Genomic DNA, 23,181 nt, shown 5'->3' with positions numbered 1-23,181 from the left:
AACTGAAAGCTCCAGACAGTAGGATTCAAGGCCTACACTTGCATTGACCAATCGTGTGTCCACGTCATGTAGCGGAGCCTGCTGTCAAGTTCTAATTTTACCATCTGTATTATTTATAATATGTTTGTTTTGTGCTCATATGGTCTACACTTCTAAATAAATTTGTGTTTAAACAAATAACCAGAAAACCTGGGGCCAAATCATCCCAACACAGGGACGTTTCGGTGACTCTAGGTATGAAATGAGGATGCAATGTATAGTCTGATGAGTGCACTGCAAAAAAGGTTTGTTTGCATTGTAAAAATAGGCTTCTATCATTTGTTAACAGTTTACAGGAATTAAATTGCATTTTGCTGGTATTTCACTAGATTATAAAATTGAAAGTGTGAACATTTTTTTGTGTTTAATAGAGCAAGTTCAGTACGGCTGTGGCAATCCCTGGATAATTCCATCATAGGCCTTTTTCAGGGAAGCAATTTTGACGGGTCACAGTAGGAAAAGCACAGGTCTGAATACTGAAATCAAGAATGGATGAGTTTCATTTAGCCGCTTCAGTTTCACTCGCTCCCTGTCACACTGTCATGACTTACTGGGACACTTGAATAGAACAGAGCCATTGTTAATGTGATAAGTAACACCTGCGTTTTCTTGCCTTGACGAGTCAAAATATCTGCTGTGAATAAGGCCTTGTTTCAATTCCTTTGCCAACAGTAGAGGACAATAACAGCCGCGGTCTTTCTGAAATTGTTTGCCTTCATGGTCTTTGGTGTTATATCTGTTTGCTGAAGCCCCAGTCCAAATGATGGCACATCCTAGGCGCTGCTGTTGCCACAGTAGGTTATTAGATTAGCGAATTATTGCCCTCTTAAATGTATTGCACCGCCTGAATGACTAATTTCCTCTTGTTGGATGACTTGCATTCAAGTTCATCCCAGGGTAAGGCAACACTTTATGATAATCTAGTGTTTTATGAAATGCTATAGCTCATCCTCAGTTTTCAGGCCCATGTGTCGTTTTTTTACAGGCAGGGGTTGGTTGACATAGGTAGACATTAGCAGGCTGCAGTGTTATCACAGCTTTCTGTCTGATTCATCATTGATTCAAACACAAACCTCTGTGTTTTCATGGGAACAATTTAAATGGTAGAAAGTACAGATGAATTTCTCAGGACCTTTTCTCTAAAACGTATCTGCATGGTATACCACTAAAGTAGAAAAACACGCAGATGTCTTTCATAATTTTAGCGAACTGACCCACTAAAAAAGGAGTATCTTTAATGTTTATACCCACAGAGACCACAAGTTGGACCAAAAAGTCAATTAGCAACTAGCACAATGCTGCAGCTTATATTCACTTTCCAAGAGCCATTCTTGTTTGACACACATTGTGTAAGTAAATGGATCTTACAGTACTAATTATTTTTAAAAAAATGAAAATGAAAATGTAAATTTTTTTTCCCTGCTTTTAATTATATAGTATTTTTCAGACTGGTGTATTTATTGTGGTGATAAAAGGGGTACAGTAGCAAAAGTTACCACAAGCCCAGTAACCATGATGGGAGGTGAGTTTCAGTCAACATAATTCAGCCAGACAGTGAGGATTTGTTTCTGTGTACATCAGAATATAGCAGATATACAGGCATGTAGACGTTTTAGTTTAAAATAGCAGCGACTCAAAGTCTGAACAGTTGGTGACCTGAGGCGAGGCTGGAGTCCATTGAGAACATACGGCCAGTGGTTAAATCAGATTTTGTCAATGAGAGTTGTGGGCTTTAGTCCCAGTATAGCTGCTGCTGTAGCAGCCAAGCAGGGAATTCTTGGATGTAAATCGGCCCACAGATGCTGGAGCCATATGCTTCAGCTGACTGCAGAGAGAATCCAACACAGGCTTCACTCTAGATTATCAATGGGGAGGGATTATAAGGGTGAAGCAGAAAAATCCAGTGAGCCTAAGCATATATAGTCTTACTGGTCTTACTGGATTGTGTAAGAGATGTATTTTTTGGTATTTCCAAAAAGTGGAAATTACATTTCAAATTACATTTACGAAATGTATGCAATATACCAGTATTATCTAAACATCCAAACACTGATAACTCATCTGTATAATCGAAATGATAGTTGATAGTAGTAGCAAAACTATTAAGTACTGGAAAACACTTCCAAATGTTCATGTTAGATGACTGACAAATAATAATCAAACAGTATTTTAAAGTAATACCAATATATTAGTACATAATGTACTATAGTGTGTGGGGAAATTAATGGTTTAGCAGACGCAATAGGTCTGTCTATAGAACACTAAGACCTGCCAACACTTTTGTAAATCAGTACACCAAAATCACAACTATCTCAATTTTTGACTCTTTCTAAACACTATGGAAGCACAATGTTTGGTAACATCTACCGAAATAAAGTATGTGATAAAAGCTAAAATAAAGCTAAAATTCTTAATAAGGTCACAGAATCTGGCATAAGACTGGAAAAACCAAAAATAATGCTTGAAAAAGACTGAAAGGCTCAGTAGAGCTGAGGGAGACTGCAGAGTAGAGTAGCACTTCTCTGTGGGTTTGTCAATAGGAGCAGCTCCTTTTCACATTACACTCAATCCGATCTGTTGTTAATAAATATTGATTGCTGCAGTGTTAAAGTACTTAACAAGGATGTTGCCAAATGCAATCTGATGCGGAAACAAAAAATCATACTTTAGTAATGCTTCCTCACAAAGGTACCCAGAGGTAATTTTGCTGTGTTGGATATGCTATGTTTCATGAAAAGCCTGACTTTTATTTATTTAAAAAAAAAAGACCAAATGCATTTCTCAATGAATGATAGAGAGGACGGGTGAATGGGACAGAAGGAAAAGTTAGAGAAGTCTACCTCAAAGCTCATAGGGGGCTTACAGTACTAGTGAGATTACAGACAGGGTAAGTAATGTAGGTAAATCAGGGCAAAGCTTTTAGCCAAGCCGTTCAGTTCAAGCGAACACGAGAGGTGAGAGCTGTAAATGAGACGTTGCATCACTGCTCATCCCTTTTTTTCTTGAAACCTTGCCTAAGCATGTTATCACAAAACCTTTCACTGTCCTTATTCAGTAGAAAGCATTAAGTGGTATTGGTAATTACTTGCACTTCTGAAATATACCGCTGTGATTTATATGCACTGATATGACAAGGTGAGATAGTCCCACAATTATATGTAGCAAGAATATCCACATCAAAATAAGTGTAAACAGTGCCTTATAGCTTGCTAAATGAAAATCCAAAAGAAGTATTTTTTATTTAACTGTAAAAAAAAACAAACTAAAAAAAACCCTAGCATATTTTGTGGTCTACTGAAAGTTAAAGAAAGTGTTGCATGGGTGGAGGGTGAAAGAGCATCCAGGTTTAGAGTTTTTAAGGCCACTGGAGGATACGCAGGAACGTGCATGTTAGCCAAGTGAGAGGGAGAAAAAGCATCTGTCACTAAGACTTGGGGCAGCTGGACACCATTCCCCTGTGCAGCAAAATCCACAAAATCTTTTACAGGATTTGTTTTTCCATTGCAGATGGTCCTTTGCACATGTTTTCTTCCCATTGGTCCAGGGTCGCAGGCTGACAGTGCTGCAGCTCTGCAGGTACTACATAAAAGGGTGCTCTGTGCCTGCACTTGGTTTCACCTCAGGCCCTTACACGCTGAAGAGACGGAACAGGAGAGGAGAGACTGCAGTAAACAATACACAAGGAGGAGCAGGTCTGCATGACTGCTGTAAAACCTTCAGTCACTGCTGAGTGCACAGGTAAGAGCTGCACAGAGATCGTATTTCAGTTTATCAAGTGAAAGGATTCACTGTGCATCTAGTGCCACTGCTTTTGCAATGCATGCACAAATTTAAATGTATTAAATTTGCAGTGATGCTTGCTGTTTTCAGCATGTACAGCATTCGTGACGCATATAGTGTATAGCAGAAGTAGTTGCACTGGAGTATTGCAGTATGCTATATCAGTTTTATAGTATTTCTACCATGCAGTTGAATTGTGAAAATTAAGTCAACAGTTTGTTCAATCAATGCACTTGTTAATACTAACAGAATACATGTAGCTATAAATGCAGATATTTTGCATGTCTAAATACTCCAGCATTTTCTGTAGATAAATTATGATGTGCATTCATGTGTTTAAGTTTGTCTGACTGTATTTTATTGGATATTACATAGATCTAGTTGGAAATGGCCTTGATTTTGATCACAAACTAACTAAGGTACTTAACATGCTGTATATTTGTCTGACAAGGGAGGAATGCTAAAAAAAATCCATACATGTGTTTTGACATACATTAGGCCTGTGGTATGTACTGAGAATATATACTGCACTTTAAAGGTAACACTGTTAGTCCATGCAGATAAACATGTTTAGATCCCTTAATGCATTAGTGAATTCTTTAAGTTACAGAGTGCCGCTTTGTTTTTTTGATATGTACCAAATGTAAACACAATTTAATCTTACAAATATCCTTTTGCCATGAATTTATTGTAATATATCTTCATTATCATAAACATGTACACTGTGTTTAATGGTCTGGATTTGTTATTATGTAGACTACAAAGACTTTTTTGGAATCCAGGAAAAAATGTTCAAAATAAGAAAATAACATTATTTGGTGTTTTACTTCTCTTCTTACATTGTCAAGCTTCTCTATGTTCACTATATCTCTACAATCTTTGTGTAATGGTGGAATTTTTTTATTTACAACACAGGAAGCTGTGATTATTAATGAATATAAATTAATAACTGAGCAAGCAAAACTGTCAAGTGTACACTATAAATGGAATGGTTGTTTGTTTTACAGCATTACTACTACTCGCTGGCCAGTCTCGAGTCATTTTAATCCAGAGTACTGTTTTAAATGGATTATATACACGAGACTGTAAGACAATTTACACCAGAGCTAGGACAAGTAAGCACATTTTACTATTTGCATTTTTTCTTGGTATTGATTTAAATATGAAATAAGGACAAAAATTGATTTTCTTTTTTTTTTTAAATAGAAAACTAGCTATAGTTAGTCTAAACAGGAAAAAAATATTTTTAGTTGCTTTACGTAAGTTTTTAATTATGCATTTTCATTGCAAGTTTGAGCAATTTTGCAAAAGAAAATGTGACATTTGATAATGAGGTATCATATTTAACTAAGGGTTTAAAAAAAAAAGAGAATATATATATATTTATATCAGTATATGGTATTAATGTGTAGTAGTTTTTTGCGTGATTTATAGCCATTCATACTATATATTATTGTGTGTATGCCATATCTCTCTGTCTTTCTAGATATTAGGTCTATCATTTTTTGTGTCAGTAAACAATTATGTCAATATTTGTTTAAATCAAGATGCATTTCTCAGAATACATGTGGCTGTGAGTGCCTTAAAACGTTTTAGAATAAATATGACGTGCATGCTGTGCTCAAGGCAGTTACAAACAGATGTATCCAACTTGCAATAAATACATTAGATAACAATGTGTTTTGTTTTCCAGTGCAACTGATCGTGTAAAAGTTTCATTTTAATTCTTTATATATGTCATTTAACATGAGGGAATTTTTTTTTTTTTGATTCACAGTCACCAGAGGGCAGCATAATACAAGCATGAGAACAGGGTAAACCAAAAAACCATGACAACAATCCAGGCCTACATACACTATACACCATTAGAGAACTGTGTATATACAGAGGATATTCTTTCTTCACGTAACATATGCAGCTTGTACACATCCTCGGTATATATGCATAATATATAAAAATTGTTTATAGAACTATACGCATGCTTTTATAGATACACAGTATCTAATGTGGCACACTGTAGAGTTCAGCTCATGATTTTGTCTGTTTTCTTTCTCCCAACAGTTGTGTTGTTTGATGACAAACAGAACCCTGAATATAAGTGCTAAAAGCATAATTTTTGGAGAAAATGGCGAAAATTATTAATTAAGATAAAACATTTAGTTCATACACACAGCTTGAATCTCTGTCATTGTAATGTTAAAAATCAAAATGTTTTGCACACATTTTAACTTTTTCATTTTAACCTTTTCAGATATGTCCTACATGGTTTTTTTTTTTCTCTGTCCGTCATGTGTTCATTGCAGACCTGCAACTTCCAGCAGTTGGACAGAATCCGCATCACCTGAGTAAATACCGTTTTATGTACAAGGAGAGGCATATCTTTGTCCTGGATTAGGTACGTATGAAATAAAATGCAATGAGAAACTGCACATATAATTTACAGAATGTCAATCCTGTACATATGGTAAACTGCATATCCATGTACTTTCGATCAGTTTAAATACAAAAGAGAAATTGAGTGGGAGTGACCTAGATTTTCCCCCTTTATCCTATGCCTTATATTGTGTCCCATATATTGCAGTTGAAAAAATTAAAACGTATAGATTCTAACCAGTAGTTTACTTTTTTAAAATCTTGTCTAGAATACACTCAAAACTCTGCAGCACATCTTGGCTGTTATATCTGTAAGCTGTCACATTAGATGTTGGCATACAATAACCTGATTGGATGGATTGAGTTTAGTCTTCCTTGACAGAATTAGGTCCAGCAGGAAACTGTGTGTTGTAACACCCGAGTGAGGGTTAAGGTGGAACAGCAAGGACTGTGACATTAATTCCCTGAGCTGCACTGATGCAAGCTCCTGCTGGATCATGAACTATCTAAATCCAGCAGCCCCTGTCCTCACTGAAACACTTCCTAACAACCCACCAGTTTTTAAAGATACTGGCCTTCAAAAACTAAAGGGTTTAATGAAAGGAGTCTTAATCCGAAGTGAAGATCTCAGGGCCGTGGACTATTTGAAGAGTTTATTCACAGTTTGGTATTTGTTTGTTGTTGTTGTTTTTCAGAACAGAGCTTCACAGTTTGTTTGTTTTTTAAACCACTGTGTGTAGAATTTTGAAACCTGACTTTGCTCCCTCCAATGGTATAGCCCGAAAAATACATGGTGGCAGACCTCTCCCACATCCCCCTCCCACCCACAGATCCAGTCCAGTGACACTGAACAAACAACACAAAGTTTATACCAATTTTCGCCAGGACTGTCCCACTTTTAAAAGTCGTTATTGGAAAAATCTGTAATGTGCTGTAATCACATTAAAAATTCTAGTTTGAGTGGCTTTCAGGAAGTGTTTTGTCTTATTTATGTAGTCTGTAATTTTGATAATGTGGTAAATTTGGTAATTTGACTCAATTTTCACTGGCCACTTCAAAAAACTGTCCTAAAAGCTACTAAATATAGATAATATATTTGAGTTACAGTTTACCTGTCTCCTGAACTGTGTCCTGAGAGAGTTTTTATTGATTGTCTTCGCTAAATTATACAGTGGTTCCTGTACACAGATTAAGCACTTAAGTGCTTTAAGTGCCTATAATAAATATTTTTATCTAGAAACATTGGATCATATGACAAATTGTATGTGAAAGGGGCCGCTTGTATTACTAAACTCACATAGAATAATCGCATGACTCTGAAATTCCCCTTAGCTCTACAGTGCGTTTTAGCCTCTTTCAGCTCATTGTTTGGTTTTAAATAAGGGTGCTTTACTGTTTTGCTTCACACTCTCCGCTTTTTTCGGCGCAATTAGCAGCTGTTTTCAGAGAAAAAGAACCTACTTAAAAAACGTACTGTGCACCACCTATCCAGCACCAAACATCAGACAGACAGAGTTAGAGACTAGCTGGTGAACATGGTGGAGCATTTAGCAGCTAAATAGCCAGATATTTCCCTCCGGAATTAGTGGAGACTAAAATAGAGCTAACAGGAGACTGAATATTGGACTTAGATTTATCAGATCCACAAAAAACAAAACCAAAATAGTAACTACGTTGCTCTGCATCTGTTGGATGTGTAGGCAAATGTTTCCTAACGAGTTTACCACATTGACTTAAAAGGTGATAATACTGTATGTCAGTGTGGGGTTTACAGCTTGTTTCTGCTGCCCCCAAGTGGCAAATCAGTTGTTGCAGATCAGATTTAAGAAACATCTGTCTAGTAGCATCAACAGTGTATGACTACTGAATATTTTTGCATTGTATTTATTTACTATTTTTAGAGGCTCAATAGCATCGTATTAGAGAAATGGTCTTCCCCGAAATACATACTGTATAAGGCCCTATAGTGACACTTTTGACAACATTTTGGTCATAAACAGTCAGAGTAGGCGGGGAGCCCAGGTGAAACAGAGAAAAAATAGCCACCACTGGCATAGCATTGGACATACTCTGTTTACATAGATCTTTACATGTTGTAAATTCAAACAGATATTTGACCATTGCTTCCATGTGAGCCCGAGGGCCACATTAATCCTGTCAGCTACTAACCCCGTTAGCTTGAAATCTGACCTATGTGGAAAGTACAAACGATTGTTGTTGATCTCCAGTGTGCCATTCCCATAAGGACTGTGGACTAACAGCAAGAGGTCCAAAGAAGCTACTTCGGTCAAGCTGATTCCTGGTGCACTTGCCCAATTTCTGGAGTGCCCAAACTCACCCCAGCCACCTGAAACACAATATTTGCAGCAGACAGGTTAGATGTTGGGTATGTGGGCTTGGACAATTAGGACTTTAAATTATCTTCCCTTAACAGCACTGGGACTAGGATTGGGCCAGTGTTGAAACTGAGAATCAGAGCAGTGTACATCCCAGTGCTGGGACAATTCAGGCATGTCATTCCTAGGCCTTTGCTGGACCAGGCCATTTTAGCCATGTGGTTTGTTTGGCTTATCTGATATGTGTTCATGTCCGCCTTCTCTTATACTGTTGCAGTGCCTCAAACTAAATCAGGAAACTCGCAGAGGACTTTTCTTGACCTGTTGTCCATGGTTCCATCTATTGGTACCTCTAGGCCAGTTGCTTACATGTTGACAAGACAAGTCAGTGCTTCTCCTGGAGTGACACTAAAACCAGGTATGAATGTCATTCAAATAGTCACAGGTGATCACCATGGCAGAAAAAGCTAACATCTGATGCCCAAAATTAGCATGTAGTACGTAAAAATTCCTTGGTTAACTTATCCAAGATTCATAGCTACTTCTCAACTAAAGAAACACAAAAAAACAAACAAGGACATTGTCTATTGCCTTTTGCGCATGTTCCTGCTTGCATTATTGCTTACTGTATTGTTGTTCCTAACCTTATTTACAAATTGTAAACAGCCATTGTACCAGGAGCACTGCAAAATTTCAGAGTTAGCACTTAGTATGGTCATGGCACTGCAAAATTTCAGAGTTAGCACTTAGTATGGTCATGGCACAGTGTTTACTCACTGGTACATCAGTTCAAGTCATTGGGCATACCCAAATCTTTGGATACCTTATTCATGCAGTATCCTCCTCAAATTGTGTCTTCAAGAGGTGGCCATATATTCCTCGGGGAACTGAGGTGTAAATCTGTTGTTTTTCATTCATATATCCATCTAGTTTGTTTTCAGCAGTATGTCTGTTGTCATTTCATATTTATTAGATCCATATAGTGCCAAAGACAACCTGCTGTGCGGGACTATCTGTTGAAAATGGGAGTCCTCTCACAGCCAAAAGTCTACCAGGTAAGTACTGTTAGCTGCAAGTAACATTAAGTTGTTTCAAGATGGTAGGTACAAAATAAGAGAGTATGGTATTGCTGTAGTGCCTTTAAAATGTGCATGGTTTGATGTTGTGTATATAAGAGACTCAGGCGCCAACTCTGATTCGACTCAGGCTAAGGTCTTACCCAGGATTCCTAGTACCCTGCCTTTTTTCAGGCTCGAGAGAGGTTGGGTTTTCATTCTTTTGAGAGTAAGCAAGTATTCCAAATCATGTTCACTTGCAGAAATCAAAAATGAATGATCGAACAGCTCAAATTGGAAGCTGGATGATTGGAACATGTCTAACAAAGCCAAAGTATTGTTTCAGTGAGCTACTGCACCTTTTGTCTTAAGCCAAGGTTTTCAGTCTCACAAAATAGCTTACTTGTGAGCAGGTCTTAAAACACTTCTCTGTGTCATCTTTGACAACTTACCTGCTCCAAACATTTAAAAAGCCCTCTACTTTACTAGTCAAGTCTGGGCCAAGGCTATCTCTACAGGATTCTGTGAATTTCAAAGGACAGTTGCAAGGCCACTTTGCAGGGCAATAGTGTGTTGACACCATACAGCCTCTTGATTTTCCTCTTGATCTACCAAACTCTTCTCCCTCCTTTAATACCACATATCAATTTTATAAGACAGAGCCCACGCTGCAGAAACATAGTCCAATAAAGTTTTTAGCAACAAGCAGAGGCTTGGAAGTCATATTCTACTACCTAATTACTAGTAAAACAAAGTCAGCATGTTTGAATAGAATCCAATTTGGCATGCCCTGACAAACTACTCTTACAATGATATGCTCATGCAGAAACAAGGGTATGAGTCATGTATATACACCCAATTCATCCTGTAGTAAGTTTTTAAGTGTTTTACAGTAGTTTAACCAACAAGAAGAATGAACAACATATGAACATAGGTTGAGGTAGATCTGTGTTGTTTATCCAGGGATACTCTCTGCTACTGCATAGACTCTAGCCCAAATCATAGTGTTGGTAAAAGCATTAGTAAATGAGTTGAACCCTAACCCTTCACTTTTTCATTTTAAAATGTGCTTTGGGCGAGTGTTAATAATCAATGTCAGTACTTGCACTGATCAGTATTCCCAAAAATCAGTTGTATAGTTCCAGACAACTTGTGAGACAGGGATGTGATTTAACAGCGCTATTTGACAAGCGGTTACATGTCTTAAGAGGTCTTCGGGCTTGTGGTTATTGGTGATCCAAACTGCCAGTGGCATCAGTAAAGAGTTCGGTCTCCACATTACTAATCATACACAGTATGTGAGAGATGTTTGATATTATGAGGAACTTCATGTTCACAATAATTGCTGTTATCTGCAGCTTCATCCCCAGCTGTTCACTGTTCACTGACAGTAAGTCTAGTGCCCTCTGCTGACCAGACTGTAAATAATCCTAACAGCAGTCATTATTACTATATTTACACTTCTCTCTTTGCCTATCTGTTGAAACTCTGTTGCATCATATCTGGACAAATGTTTCTCCAGATATGATGTTTTGATTACTCCAGACCACCAAGATTTAAAAGAGAATACCACAGACAAGTATTCCTCACTTTATATATTAGTTCTTGTACAAGGTAGATAATGATACCAATAAATGTTATTTTCTTTAATTTACGGTCCTTCAGCCCCTCAACTCAAATATTTGCTCTGCTGGTCTCAAGCATTTGACAACCTTGAATTTTGAAAATTCTTGGAGGTAAACGTGATGGAGTAAATAGCATTATCACAGTAGAGCAGGAGTTGGTTTAATTAGACTTTTACTTGTAGTAAATTTGAATTGGTAAATCTCGGGTTTACTACTTAAGCAACGCCACCAAGTGGCCTGATGCTATCTGATGCTGAGTTTTGTCAACATTGGCAGTAAACCAGCAAATATGTGCCTTCGTAGACAAGCCGCCTAATACATTTTATAAAAGAATAAAAATATCGATAATCTTTCTTGCAGTTAGCAGTAATTTAATATTTAAGTAATAGAAGATCAACACCGGTTAATCTATAATGTACAGTTGGCTTTTCTTTTCGGCTAGTGAGCAGCATCACCACTGACTGAGATACTGTATATCATAAGATGTTATCAAATTCTGAGAGAAATTAGATTTTAAGATATAACAAGAGGTGAATTCATGAACATGTTATTTCTACAATGCATTTCACTACATATTTATTCAAAGTATTTTGCATATTTTGAAGAGTTATATGAAACTATTCTTTTTTGGCAGATAGTGAGATTTTTTTTAACGATTTGCTATGCCTAATGGAAATTATGCTCTATGATTATCTTTGACTGTTTTTTTAATAATTGCCAGAATCCTTATTCTACAGCGTGATGTACAGACAGTGACAGTATATAAAGTAAACTCCCATTGTTATAATTATTGATACTGTGTACAATTTATCTTTGGAAGACCGCTGAAATTGAATGATGTCTTTCACAGTGGACACAAAGTCAAAAGTAAAGCTCTACCTGAGTTCACATTAAGGACGCAGGATGTTGTTCTGTAACAAGGCCCTTCTGATGTAACACTCTGAGTTATAACAGGTAACTGGGTCTGTCTTAATGGGATCATCCTGTGGATTAAAATGTTATTTGAAGTGTTGCGTACATTGGAGCAAGAATGCAGGCAGCATTACAGATCTAGGCCTTTTGAAATGGTTCTCAGGATATATCTGGGCTTTAGTTTTACCTCCATAATTTACATTTTCAGATGACTAAAGCATAGTATGGCACTTAACTTATTAGTTGGACTAACTGAATGCATATATTACAAGTTAAAATATTTTCTCTATCATAATATGCTTTATATTCTGTGCATTTACAGGAAACGTTATTACTGACTGATTTAAGTGAAGTTTTAACATTGTCCTTTAAATGAATATCAATGAATATTCTGACATGAAACATGTACAATTAAATTAAATAACACAATTAACTGTAAAATACATGAGACTGCCATAGAGAGATCTCAGTGGAGATATACCAGCAGTCAGCTGGAGTTCACAAATGTTTGGGTAAGGTGCACCAGTTCACTCAGTTGACTAGCCTCGATCTTAGATTGTTAAATTGAATAATTGATCTGCCCTCTGCTTAAGAATTAATTTGACCGAGCAACAGTGAGTCTGATGGTACTTTTATCATCAAAGCCAGACTCACTTTTCAAGCATTTTTGCAATATGCTGTACTATCCCTGAACATATGTCATAGAATGATTAATACATGGCAAATAATCATTAGTACATGTAGATGTTTTTGCACTAATCTAACCACCCTACATAATACTGTTGTTTACTCTTTCCCTTAAGTCTGTTAGGGGAAAGGACAGTGTGAGAGCAGTTTTCCCCAGGTTGTCTTGTCATGACACTGCGGGGGACGAGTCTGACTGACACCTTAACCCTCCCCAGGGGATTTGTTGGATTGTTCGTGGAGTGAAGGATTAGGGTTTTAGTGCCGCATAGCCAACAGTGGGTCTGTGGGTCAGTGTGTCAGTATATCAGTGAGTCAGTAGGCTTTTATTTTTCCCAGAATAGGTCAGCTGTCTGCTTTCCATGAGCAAGGCCAACGCAGTTACTTCCTTGTGTCAAAGAGTATTCACCTACTCACATGTTAACACTGAACTTTTCATATGCTCAAGCTCTAAAACCATCACACATGCAGTAAAACACTTACCAATGTTCTACCCCCAACTTAAAGAAAAGATCTTTTTAGTCGTTGGCAAGTGGAGGATGAATGTCATCATTTATTCACTTACTTAGAAGTTTAAAGAGGTCAGTTCTGTGAAAAACCTTTTTTATCCACTGACCAGTACCTGCAAATCTAACCAGCTGGAAGAAACATGAAAGCACACATGACATCAGCAGGAACCACAGGTTGTTTAAAGGGTCAGTTCAACCAAATTACAATTCTTTTATTCCCCTCTTTTATCTCTTGTGATATTGGGCCAGGCAGATTGTTTTTGTGTTGTTTACCAGAGATTTAAGGTACCTTCTGCTGAAACATTTGCAGCCAGTGGTGGTAAATAAAAATTTGCTTGTGTCGTTAAAACGAATAAAACATTTTTGTTTAAAATCTCAACATCAATGTGACTTTTCAGTAAAATGTCCTGATTACCCAGGATAATCCACAGTCGTCACTGTGGAGAGTTTTCACTACTTTTTACTTCAGCTTGAAAATAATTCCCCAATTAAAGCAATTGGGAATATTTCTTTGGTAGAAAGCAGCTATAATCAGACATCAAGGTCTGGGAAATATATATGATATATATATCAGTGTTAGGGATATTGTTTCTGGAAAGACACCTTGCAGTGCCAGTTCAGGAGCTGCCTCCTTTAAGGTTCACATTTCCTGTCCAAACACATCACAACAGGCTGTGCCATTCCAAAGGATCTTCTAAACTGTAGCTAAGACATGTGTCCTTCATTAGCCAACAACAACAAGCCTTTGAAACCCCCAAATCAACAGTGTGCCGGTCCCTTGCTAACTGCTGTTGATGCATAGTCGTACAACTCACACTATAAAAGTAGCTGTTGTAGAAATTGTTGAAGTGTACCCCATTGTTAGCCATTTCTGCCATTGTTGTTTCCTGTGAGGCTGGGAGCAGGAACCTGTATGCTGTGGTGAAACCCAACTCATTTGAGGGTGAAAATTCGAACTGGGATAAAGTAAGGGTGCGTAGTATCTACCAGTCAGCTCTCAAGTAAGTCAATATCTACTGTACTTAGAATTTTTCACAAAGTACTTGTTAGCTATTTGTTAATTCGCAGTTAGCTTCTATTTTAGTTCTTACGTGCTCCTTGGTAGCTACTCAGGATTTTATGTACCATGTGGTCAATGATTTCCATTCATTTTGTTCAGCACTTATTTTATTCCATTGGAAAAGCAAAGTACAAATTCACATTTTTAGAATAGTTCACTGTCATGCCAGAAGGGGGCACCCAATTCCTAGAATTAATCAGAACTGGTGGCATCAACAAAGTTAGCTTTGTGAGCAGTATATCTCATTTACATATGTTTCTATTTACAGATTCCCAATTAAACCACATCTTTTGTTATAAGAAAAAACAAATACTAAAATACAGTTTGACCTAATCGTACGGCTACGCATTGTACTTTTGTGTGGTGGGCGTTCCTGGTACAAATGAAGGACTGTATTTTGGAGTGAATCTTATGGGTGTGTCTTGTCCATCATAAATCTGCAGATGCAGTAAAGCTTTATCTAACAGTGATGTGGAACCAAGCTTACTCAGGTGAAGTTACTCATCCCTTACGTCATGCTAGCTATTACTGTGTTACGTTTCTGTCCTCCTACAACCATCTTATGACAACCTTCCATTTCACATTATTGCTCAATGAACAATAAATTCTCAGCTGACTTTACAGGAGTTTCAGGGAGATCAGTGCAGCTTGATATCACTCTAAGCATGTGAGACCCACATGATACACCTGACTTCTACTGAACATTTACATTACTTGTCTATCTAAACCTTTATTTGTGCTCACAGTTGTGGTCGGATGCCAGATACTGGTCAAATAGTTGAGCTATTCTTCTGCTTGAATTTCTGCACTATTGATTCTGAACACCATTTTTGTGGACACATAAAATTATCTTTGCAGGGTTTGTTGTTGAACATCATCTGTTAATCTTACCAGTTTTCTGCACGTGGCGATAAAGCACCTGCATCAGCTTCCTTCCACTTTTAAGGCAGAGGTGCTCTGGACCCCTCTGGATAGGGTCAAGTGTAAAGTAAGTAAGACGAGAGATGATTGATTTGTCATGATTGAGTCTGTGTACAATTGACAGTGGTTTGCACCTTGGGAGTCTATGTAGTTTTCGTCTTATTAGTATTTCTAAATATGAGATTATCCACTAAGAGGAATAACCACACTGGGCCACAAACATTTTAGCATGTCATTGCTGAATTATTACACGTAAAGTTGACGTTTTAGAACTGTAATTTTTTTTACAGGAATATGTAAAAACAACTTGTATAATCTAAAAAACATTTTTAGTGCCAGACTACCCTCAGACACTGATTATAGTCCATTTTGGATGGTGTAACGTCAGCACCACTGTTGGCTGTACAGGGGGAGTTGGCAAGTTTTGGCAGGAAGGAACATTATTTTATGATCTACTGTTTTTGATAGTGCCAGTCAGGGATATTGACAACTGATCTTTGGGACATTCAGCTCGAGATTGTTTTAAAACATGGAACAGAAGTTTATGTACAGGTATTTGCCTGAGTGTGTATATCTTACTAATTTCCTTCAATATGAGAATTTAATATCATAGATGTAGTTTGAAAATAAGAATAGAGCATAAAAATCTTTACAGGTCAGTGTGCCATCGTGGTGCACCATATAATGATGTATGGTTGTGTGCTACTGCATTAATACAATGTAAAAATAGCAGAGAATACAAGCTCTCTAGTTTTGCGCCTTTTTACAGTTCATAGGATTACCAAATGCAAATGCCTGATGTGAAAATGATATCATGCCAAGTTAGTGTGACAGCTGTTTACACACCAAACACAGACAGTCCATAAAGCCACTTCCACTATTTGTATGAGCAAATACGACCTTTGCCTTACAGACAGTACCAATGTGATTACATGGCACGTACTTTGTTTCTCATGCTGGGTAAAATCGGAAAATTGATAACTTGTGTTTTCGCATACAGAGAATTCTAATAACTATTACATCTATTAATAAAGATGCGTTGATGGCACAGATTAAAATACGTGTGCTACTTAAAGAAGATTAGCTCTGACTTTTACCAGTGTTTTATCCTTTATGCAATGGTCAAATGTATTTTCATATTGCTTGCGAAGAAAAAAACAAACAATGCATTGCCAAAAGCACTGAGGGGAAACTTCTGATATTTTCTAAATCAAAACTGTCACAAGAGAAGAAGGAGAATAAGAGCTATTTGTGTTTACAGATGCATTATTTTTTATGCTGTGGTCAGATCAAGTTGTATACTTCTTTTTAATGACCATTATTTTTCTGCTCTAAGGTGCAGTGTGTTGTCACTGTGGCTAAAGAGGAGAGAGACAAAGATTTAAAAAAAACAGAATGGAAACAAATAGGTTGATTTAAAAATATTTATTTATTAAAAATATATTTTAACTGTAATCATGTCATTTCAGCAAATTGAGACACGTCTTACATTTAATTGCTATACAAATAATTCATTATACATAAAATATAGTATGATATAAAAAATGAAGACAATAATTATAACTTTTAATTGAAACAGAAGTCAAATCCTGGCTCCATTTCCATCAGTTACAGTATACAGAAATTGCGGCATCATCTGTGTGCTCTGCAAGTGTATACAATATCACACACATATAAACACAACTAGAGTTTAAGAGAATAAGCTGATTGATATTTGCTCTCTCTGGGCCTATTTACATAATTTGTTCTAAAAATACAGTAGGGTGATAAAGTGCTTAGTAAGTTATGTTACAATAGCACCTCAATGTCACATTGAGCCCTGGGACAGGAGATGCTTACAAGATAAAACAAACAATAAACTCGAAAAAAGTGTGTGAAATTTTACACAAGTTTGAACTATAAAGCATTAATACAAGTGAAGCTTTTAGAGGCAACAGAGAGAGATAAAACAAGTTTGTGGACTATTCAGACAAAAATTTAATTTAATTTAATTTAATAATCTTTGTGCAAAATGCCCCAACTAACTGAAAATATTTCCTGTGTATCACGGCAGGACAATACAGGTCCTTAAGCCGTACAGTTTACCAATACAGTAAGGACAAAGCCGTGAAACATCATTCAGAAGACAGAAAAGATCTTTGACTTTTATACTGCTTAGTGCATACATAGGCGAGAAGTAGAAAAGGCCTGGGTCTTTAAATCTTTACTATAGATGCATTTGGTGCAAGCAGTGTAACACTTTAGTTGATATACAATAAATTATTGTACTATGTACTATGTATTAAGTTATAAATTATAAATTATACCACTATAGATTGTGCCATATACAAAAGATATTTTCAACCCACCACCCCCCCCAAAATGATTAACAGATTACCTTTAGCTGGAAAGCTTCTAATTTTACATAATCCCAGAAAACTTTAGACTTTGAGAGATATAAATGCCAATGTGCAACGGCACATGCTCATTGGCCCAAATGCCTCACAGACCTTCACATTACGTGACACTGAAGCAATAGCTAAATGTTTGCTCACGCTGCTGAAAAATAACCCTGGGTTCAAATGCTGTCAGAGTCACAGTTACCCAACCGATTATCCGACTTGTGTAAATAATACAGTGAAGACGCTGATTAACCATACTTCAACCTGCATGCAGCATCGACTGCAGAGATCAAGCAGATTTTACCAGTTCAAACTGGTTAAGTTCCGTTTCAGTGTTTTCTTGCACTGTGTACGACTACCTCTCATCACAACTTCACAACATGATGAAAAGGTTTTTTTGAGTGTCATATAAGAAAAAGTAAAACGATCGGGGTACCAGTAGTTTTCCATATGAGCATGGTGGCACAGGTCCACATAAAAAGCCCATTAGTCATTACTGGAAAAAAGTGATACACTTAAACTGAAGTTCAAGTATAAATTGATACTCTTTAGCATTTAGACTTCTTTTAGCCAAAATGACTGGATACTCAATGTCCAAGTTGCACTTTGTCATCACGAGTTAAAGAAGAAGGCACACTTTAAATCAAGCATCTCTTTCATTGTTTTAAAAGTCTTGGTTTAAAATGGCAGCAATTAAGGTGCTCAAGAAAGTGGCAGATTTGCTATAAAATTACAACAGTTCTGTAAAATAAAGCATTTAGATTCTATATATTGCATCTGGACACTGTGAATATAACATGAAACATACTGGAAACATAGCTAATATGTCTTGAAAGAGTTAAAAAGTGGTTTCACTTCTACTCACAATTTCCTGAGATCCATAAACTGAACTGAACTGAATCCCTGCAGAAATTGTGGAACACAAAATAAATAAACTACATATTACAAAATGAAAAAAAAAGATTTCCACTGCAGTAAAGGCATCATATTTATCTCTTTGTGTATGGTGTGACCTCCATAAACAATTTCTTTAATGTAAGTGGGACGTCAATCAGCCCTGGCCTGATCTACTTGTTACCACTATAAAATGTTTTACTTTTATATCACACCTTTCTTATCTATGTTGAGTCTGCCATATGTTAGTGTTGCTTAGTTTATTCTCTGTTTAATTTATGCCTCTGACATATGGATGAAGAAATGGTTCTGCATTCAGACTTAGTGTGTTAGTGTATAAACTTATTTACTCATTCACTCATTTGGTTCTAGGATGTGTTGCTTAGTCTTTAAAACTGAAAGGATGAGATTTTTTCTCTGCAGCCTGCTCTTTACATACTGCATATTACCAGACTTTCAAATTACATGAACATTGTAGATGAGTAATGATTTCTTGAAATGTAATTAAAAAATCAAGCAGTTTAAGTCTTGGAATTGGTTAAACTTCTGCCTGAGTGTCCTGCTAGTAGCTTATCCTACAATATACTCTTTTTCTTTGTGCTTATTATGTCCCTAATGTAATTGTGACATTATAGTGATCTTTTATGTGTGTGTAAACTGCAAAAATTGCATGTCTATTTCAACACACCTGTGTGTCTAATTTGGGTCAAAGCAAATTTGTTCCTTCTTTCTTTTCAAAATAGTTCTAATAAAAACATCAAAAGTAAAAAAAATTATTTTTCTTGGGGGGTTTTTTGAAATGAAACTTTTAGTGTCTATATTTCCTAGAATCTGCCTTTTTATGATGGACATTTTTCATTTTTAGCCATCTTCATCAGATGTTATCTCAAAATGAGTTACCTGTCTTGTGCGGAAAAGTAACATAAATGCTGGTTGTCCAAAGCTCCTCTGTTCATGCGTGTCTGTGTCTTTCTGTGAGTCTGTCTGTCTACGATACACACAAAACCAAATCTACTGTATGACGCTGCGTGTCTTTCATACTCTGTCCTTTATGTACATCCACAGGACTCCACTATCATATCAGGAACATCCATTTTGACAATGCTGTGCTGAGAGTCAAAGAAGACCATGGAGAGTGGCCGGCGCCCAGTGGGAACACAACATGAAGTTGTAGCTGTGTTGATGCCGTTGATTTTCAGCTGGCTGAAGACAGTGGCATGGAACGAGGACGCTATTCCTGGGGAACCAGACAGATGTTGGGGGCACTGACCTATGCAGTAGTTCATATGGTAGCCTTCGGGTGCAATGATCCACTCATCCCACTGTATATCCTTGAACTTGATGTAGAAGTCCCTCTTGCAGCACACGGTTACATCATCACCACAACGCAACGAGCGCTTCCTGAGTGAGTGTCTGGGGTTGTCGTCACGGGGACGCACCTGGGCCACCAGGAAGGGCTGGTAGGGGTTGTCAGCAGAGCCATCTAGGGAACAAAGGTTCTTCCCATCTTCATCACAGCTTACCTCCAGCCGTAGCTGGTGGTGGTCACCGTCGAGGAATGCCTGCAGGGTCCGGGTGATGGGAAAGGTGTGCCAGTTACTCTCCTGGACCTCCAACATCTTTTCTATCACCAGGGTGCGGTCAGTGCCGGACACCCCACCATCTACGGAAAGGAAGACTCTGGCGGGCAGGCGGGAGTCCCGGTAAGGGTTCTCAGAGGAGCGGGCGTAGATCCACAGAGAGGACTGAAGGACCTGGATGCTCTGACCACGTTCCTGCAGAAACTGGAAGGTAAGGCTGAGGCTGGCCTCATCTCCACTCCCTGTCTCCCCTACGGATCAATGACAAATTAAAAACAACACAGACTGTTAATATTTTGGACAATATAGAGGTTGCCACCTTTTTGTTATACCAGCAAAGGGAAAAAAAATTTAAACCACTCTTGTAAAGTAAAGTTGCGGATTAATGTAAAAATAAAGCATAAGTCAATTTATTTTCACCAACTTTAAGCATTTTTCCTTATAACTATGATATGGTTGACACTATAAGCTCACAACAAGCCCTGGAGACATATTATACTTAGGGCTAAATCTTAAACTTAATGGCAGATACTGTAATCTTACATTTTCACCACATTGTATGGAACACTAGAGCAACCTAGAGTAGTGAACAAGGCAAATGGAAACCCTGACCTAATTTGTGTGCATTTTAAGCACGTAAAGGGCACACAAAATGCGCTCATGTGGCGTTTCAGTGCCATGTAGAGGAAAAAACAGCTTTAGATTATAAAGGGGAATACCAAACTTACTTATATCTGCAAAGCTCACTATTTCATAGCCTTTATCTTTGGTAGGTATATTGTTGTCTAGTTCAAGAGTGCCATCCTGTCTGACGCGCCCCGAGTGCAGTTTGCGCAGCGCAGTGAGGAGCGCCGCCCGGGGTACCGTGTGAGTTATGTTTGGTCTCTCTTTCAGGTGCAGCTTCTCCAAAATTTGCTGCTTGGCGATTTCTGTCATCAGCCTTTCCTCCGCGTCTCTCTCCATTGACGGTAAGCCGCACGACGCGCAGCCCGGGGAGCCACTGACGCAGAGACCCTTCAGTAGCAAGGGTGCCAAAAACAGAAACGATGGGAATGAAAAAGACTGCGTCGTCCGCGGCCCAAAAGTAAATAAATGCATGTTTGTGCTCGACGTGCGTAAAAAACAAAACAAAACTAATAAAAAAATCTTCAAATCCTTTCCCCCTGAGTTGTTCCTTGGAAGCCACAAGTTTTCCAAATATTGTCAAAGGTCCTTGTTGGCAGCTGGACACCGCGAGGGCAGCAGTTGAGAGAGAGGAGTGGTGTGTCACCCTCCTGAAGGTGAAGATATCATCTGGGGTAATCCACCAAAACTGGTGACACGTTGGAGGGACGCACCAATGAGCGCATCGGGGCACCGGGGAAATTACTGGCAAAGCATCTGTCTGTCTCACAACACACGCATAACACGCACTCACGCGAAGACTCGCAATCACGGAGTCGGAGAGAGGGACGTGTGGTGGCTCACGGATTCAGTGAAACTCATGTCATTAGCACACACCTAGCACAGGATCCCTCTGCGTTAATGAACACATCGCCTTCAAAGTGACTGTGTCGACAGATTCTTTTTTTTTTTTTAGGTTCAACTGGATATTATTAGGTCGCCACCTTCTTTATCACAACAGGTAGTTTCTGTGCCACGTTGCCCCTCCGCGGGGACGTCAGAGCGGGAAACGCAACCTGCCATCATTCTTGCGGATCAAAGTTGAAACTCGGTGATCTTTAACCCAGTTAGACGGGCCAGCGGCGTCGTAGCCGCCGAACAATTGAATTGTAGTTCAAAATGTGCAGAGGCGCCCGAGGCTACGAGGCGGGGAACCGCGGCACGGCGTTTGAAACACGTTCCGTCACGTTCCCTACAAGGTGTCACAATGTCATGCCTCAGGATGACGCCTCGTGCGTGTGAGTGTCTGAGACAGAGAGAAGAAGAAGAAGAAGAAGAAGAACTCTGTTGTCCATACAAATCTTGTGTGTTTCGGTGCTCACGGCATTTTGTTCATAAAATTTTAAATCGACCGGTTCAAATAAAACTGGTGTGATTTCTTTTTTTCTTTTTTTTTTCCCAGTGTGACTCTTCTCAAATGGCATGGCTGCTCCAGATACATGACACAGGCCTGCAGCACACAGGCTTATTTAATCCAGAATAATGTTATCAGGGGTTATGTAGACATATAGTCAGTTTGAAAGCAGTTTCAAGAAAGCTGCTGTAACAAATGGCTTGTGCAGTGTGGACCTGCACACTATAGGGAAACACGCTGGAGTAGGTCGCTAATAGTCCCAAATTAATCTACCATTTGACAAAGTCGGGTGAGGAGCCCTATGCACCCATAGAAGGACTGATTTTGAGAGTCAAACTCAATAAAATGGGACACGTTTTGCCTGTGCGGCCTTCCACATTGACACATATCTGACAAGTATTGACAATCAAATCAAGTGTAAGTTTATCATCAAAATATATGTTATATCAGTGGTAACTATAGTGAATATATATATGTTTTTATCTTTTAGCCTTAAGGTTGAACGGGACGTTGGGGCTTTACCATGTCACTGAAGTACTTGCCTGCCGACATGTGGGGAATTTTAGGAACTACAACAAACTTTACTATTCTTGTTAATGTATACTGTGTAAAATACGAGCGTGCAAATTAAAAGTAAAGACAACTTTTTATTCGACTCAACAGCCCCCTAATCATGAACATACATTATCTCCTAAGGAAGGTTAAACTCGTTAAAACTCGTAATTATTCGATTTTAGGCTGATAATGTTATGTGTATTTTGATAGGCTACTCTATATTGTATTTTTGAGATGGATTTGACCTGATATGTGGGAGATATTCAGTGGTGGGAAAAGTACTGAGATCCTTTACTTGAGTAAAAGTATCAATATCACAATGTAAAGATACTCTATTACAAGTAAATGTCCTGCCTACAAAACTATGCTTGAGTAAAAGTACATAAAATCTTTTGAAATCCTATGTTCACAAAATAACATTCTCTTCATACGTTGTTTAATGATAAAAAAAAAATAGTAG

The 23,181-nt window shown here is 38.0% G+C and overlaps 1 protein-coding gene and 1 long non-coding RNA gene across 2 annotated transcripts; one reads left to right on the top strand and one right to left on the bottom strand.

Annotated features, from left to right (window-relative positions):
* The first annotated feature begins 716 nt into the window (after positions 1 to 716).
* LOC120806965 lies at positions 717 to 21,494 on the top strand. The gene is made up of 9 exons (XR_005709768.1): positions 717 to 833; positions 3,547 to 3,777; positions 4,827 to 4,934; positions 5,597 to 5,633; positions 6,123 to 6,214; positions 8,806 to 8,946; positions 9,502 to 9,583; positions 19,635 to 20,360; positions 21,044 to 21,494. It is a non-coding gene; the product is annotated as an uncharacterized LOC120806965 (long non-coding RNA).
* Positions 16,770 to 21,477, bottom strand: LOC120806964 (inhibin beta B chain). The gene is made up of 2 exons (XM_040158533.1): positions 20,878 to 21,477; positions 16,770 to 20,400 (listed from the first exon to the last, which is right to left on the bottom strand). The coding sequence occupies exons 1-2, from the start codon at positions 21,245 to 21,247 to the stop codon at positions 19,619 to 19,621; spliced, it is 1,152 nt and encodes a 383-aa protein (XP_040014467.1). The 5' UTR covers positions 21,248 to 21,477; the 3' UTR covers positions 16,770 to 19,618.
* Positions 21,495 to 23,181: the final 1,687 nt, after the last annotated feature.

This window comes from Xiphias gladius, chromosome 21 (genome assembly GCF_016859285.1).
Source record: "Xiphias gladius isolate SHS-SW01 ecotype Sanya breed wild chromosome 21, ASM1685928v1, whole genome shotgun sequence".
Classification (NCBI taxonomy): Eukaryota; Metazoa; Chordata; class Actinopteri; order Istiophoriformes; family Xiphiidae; genus Xiphias; species Xiphias gladius.
The sequence above is the reverse complement of the archived record's forward strand: the minus strand, read 5'-3'. Positions and strand labels throughout refer to the sequence as shown.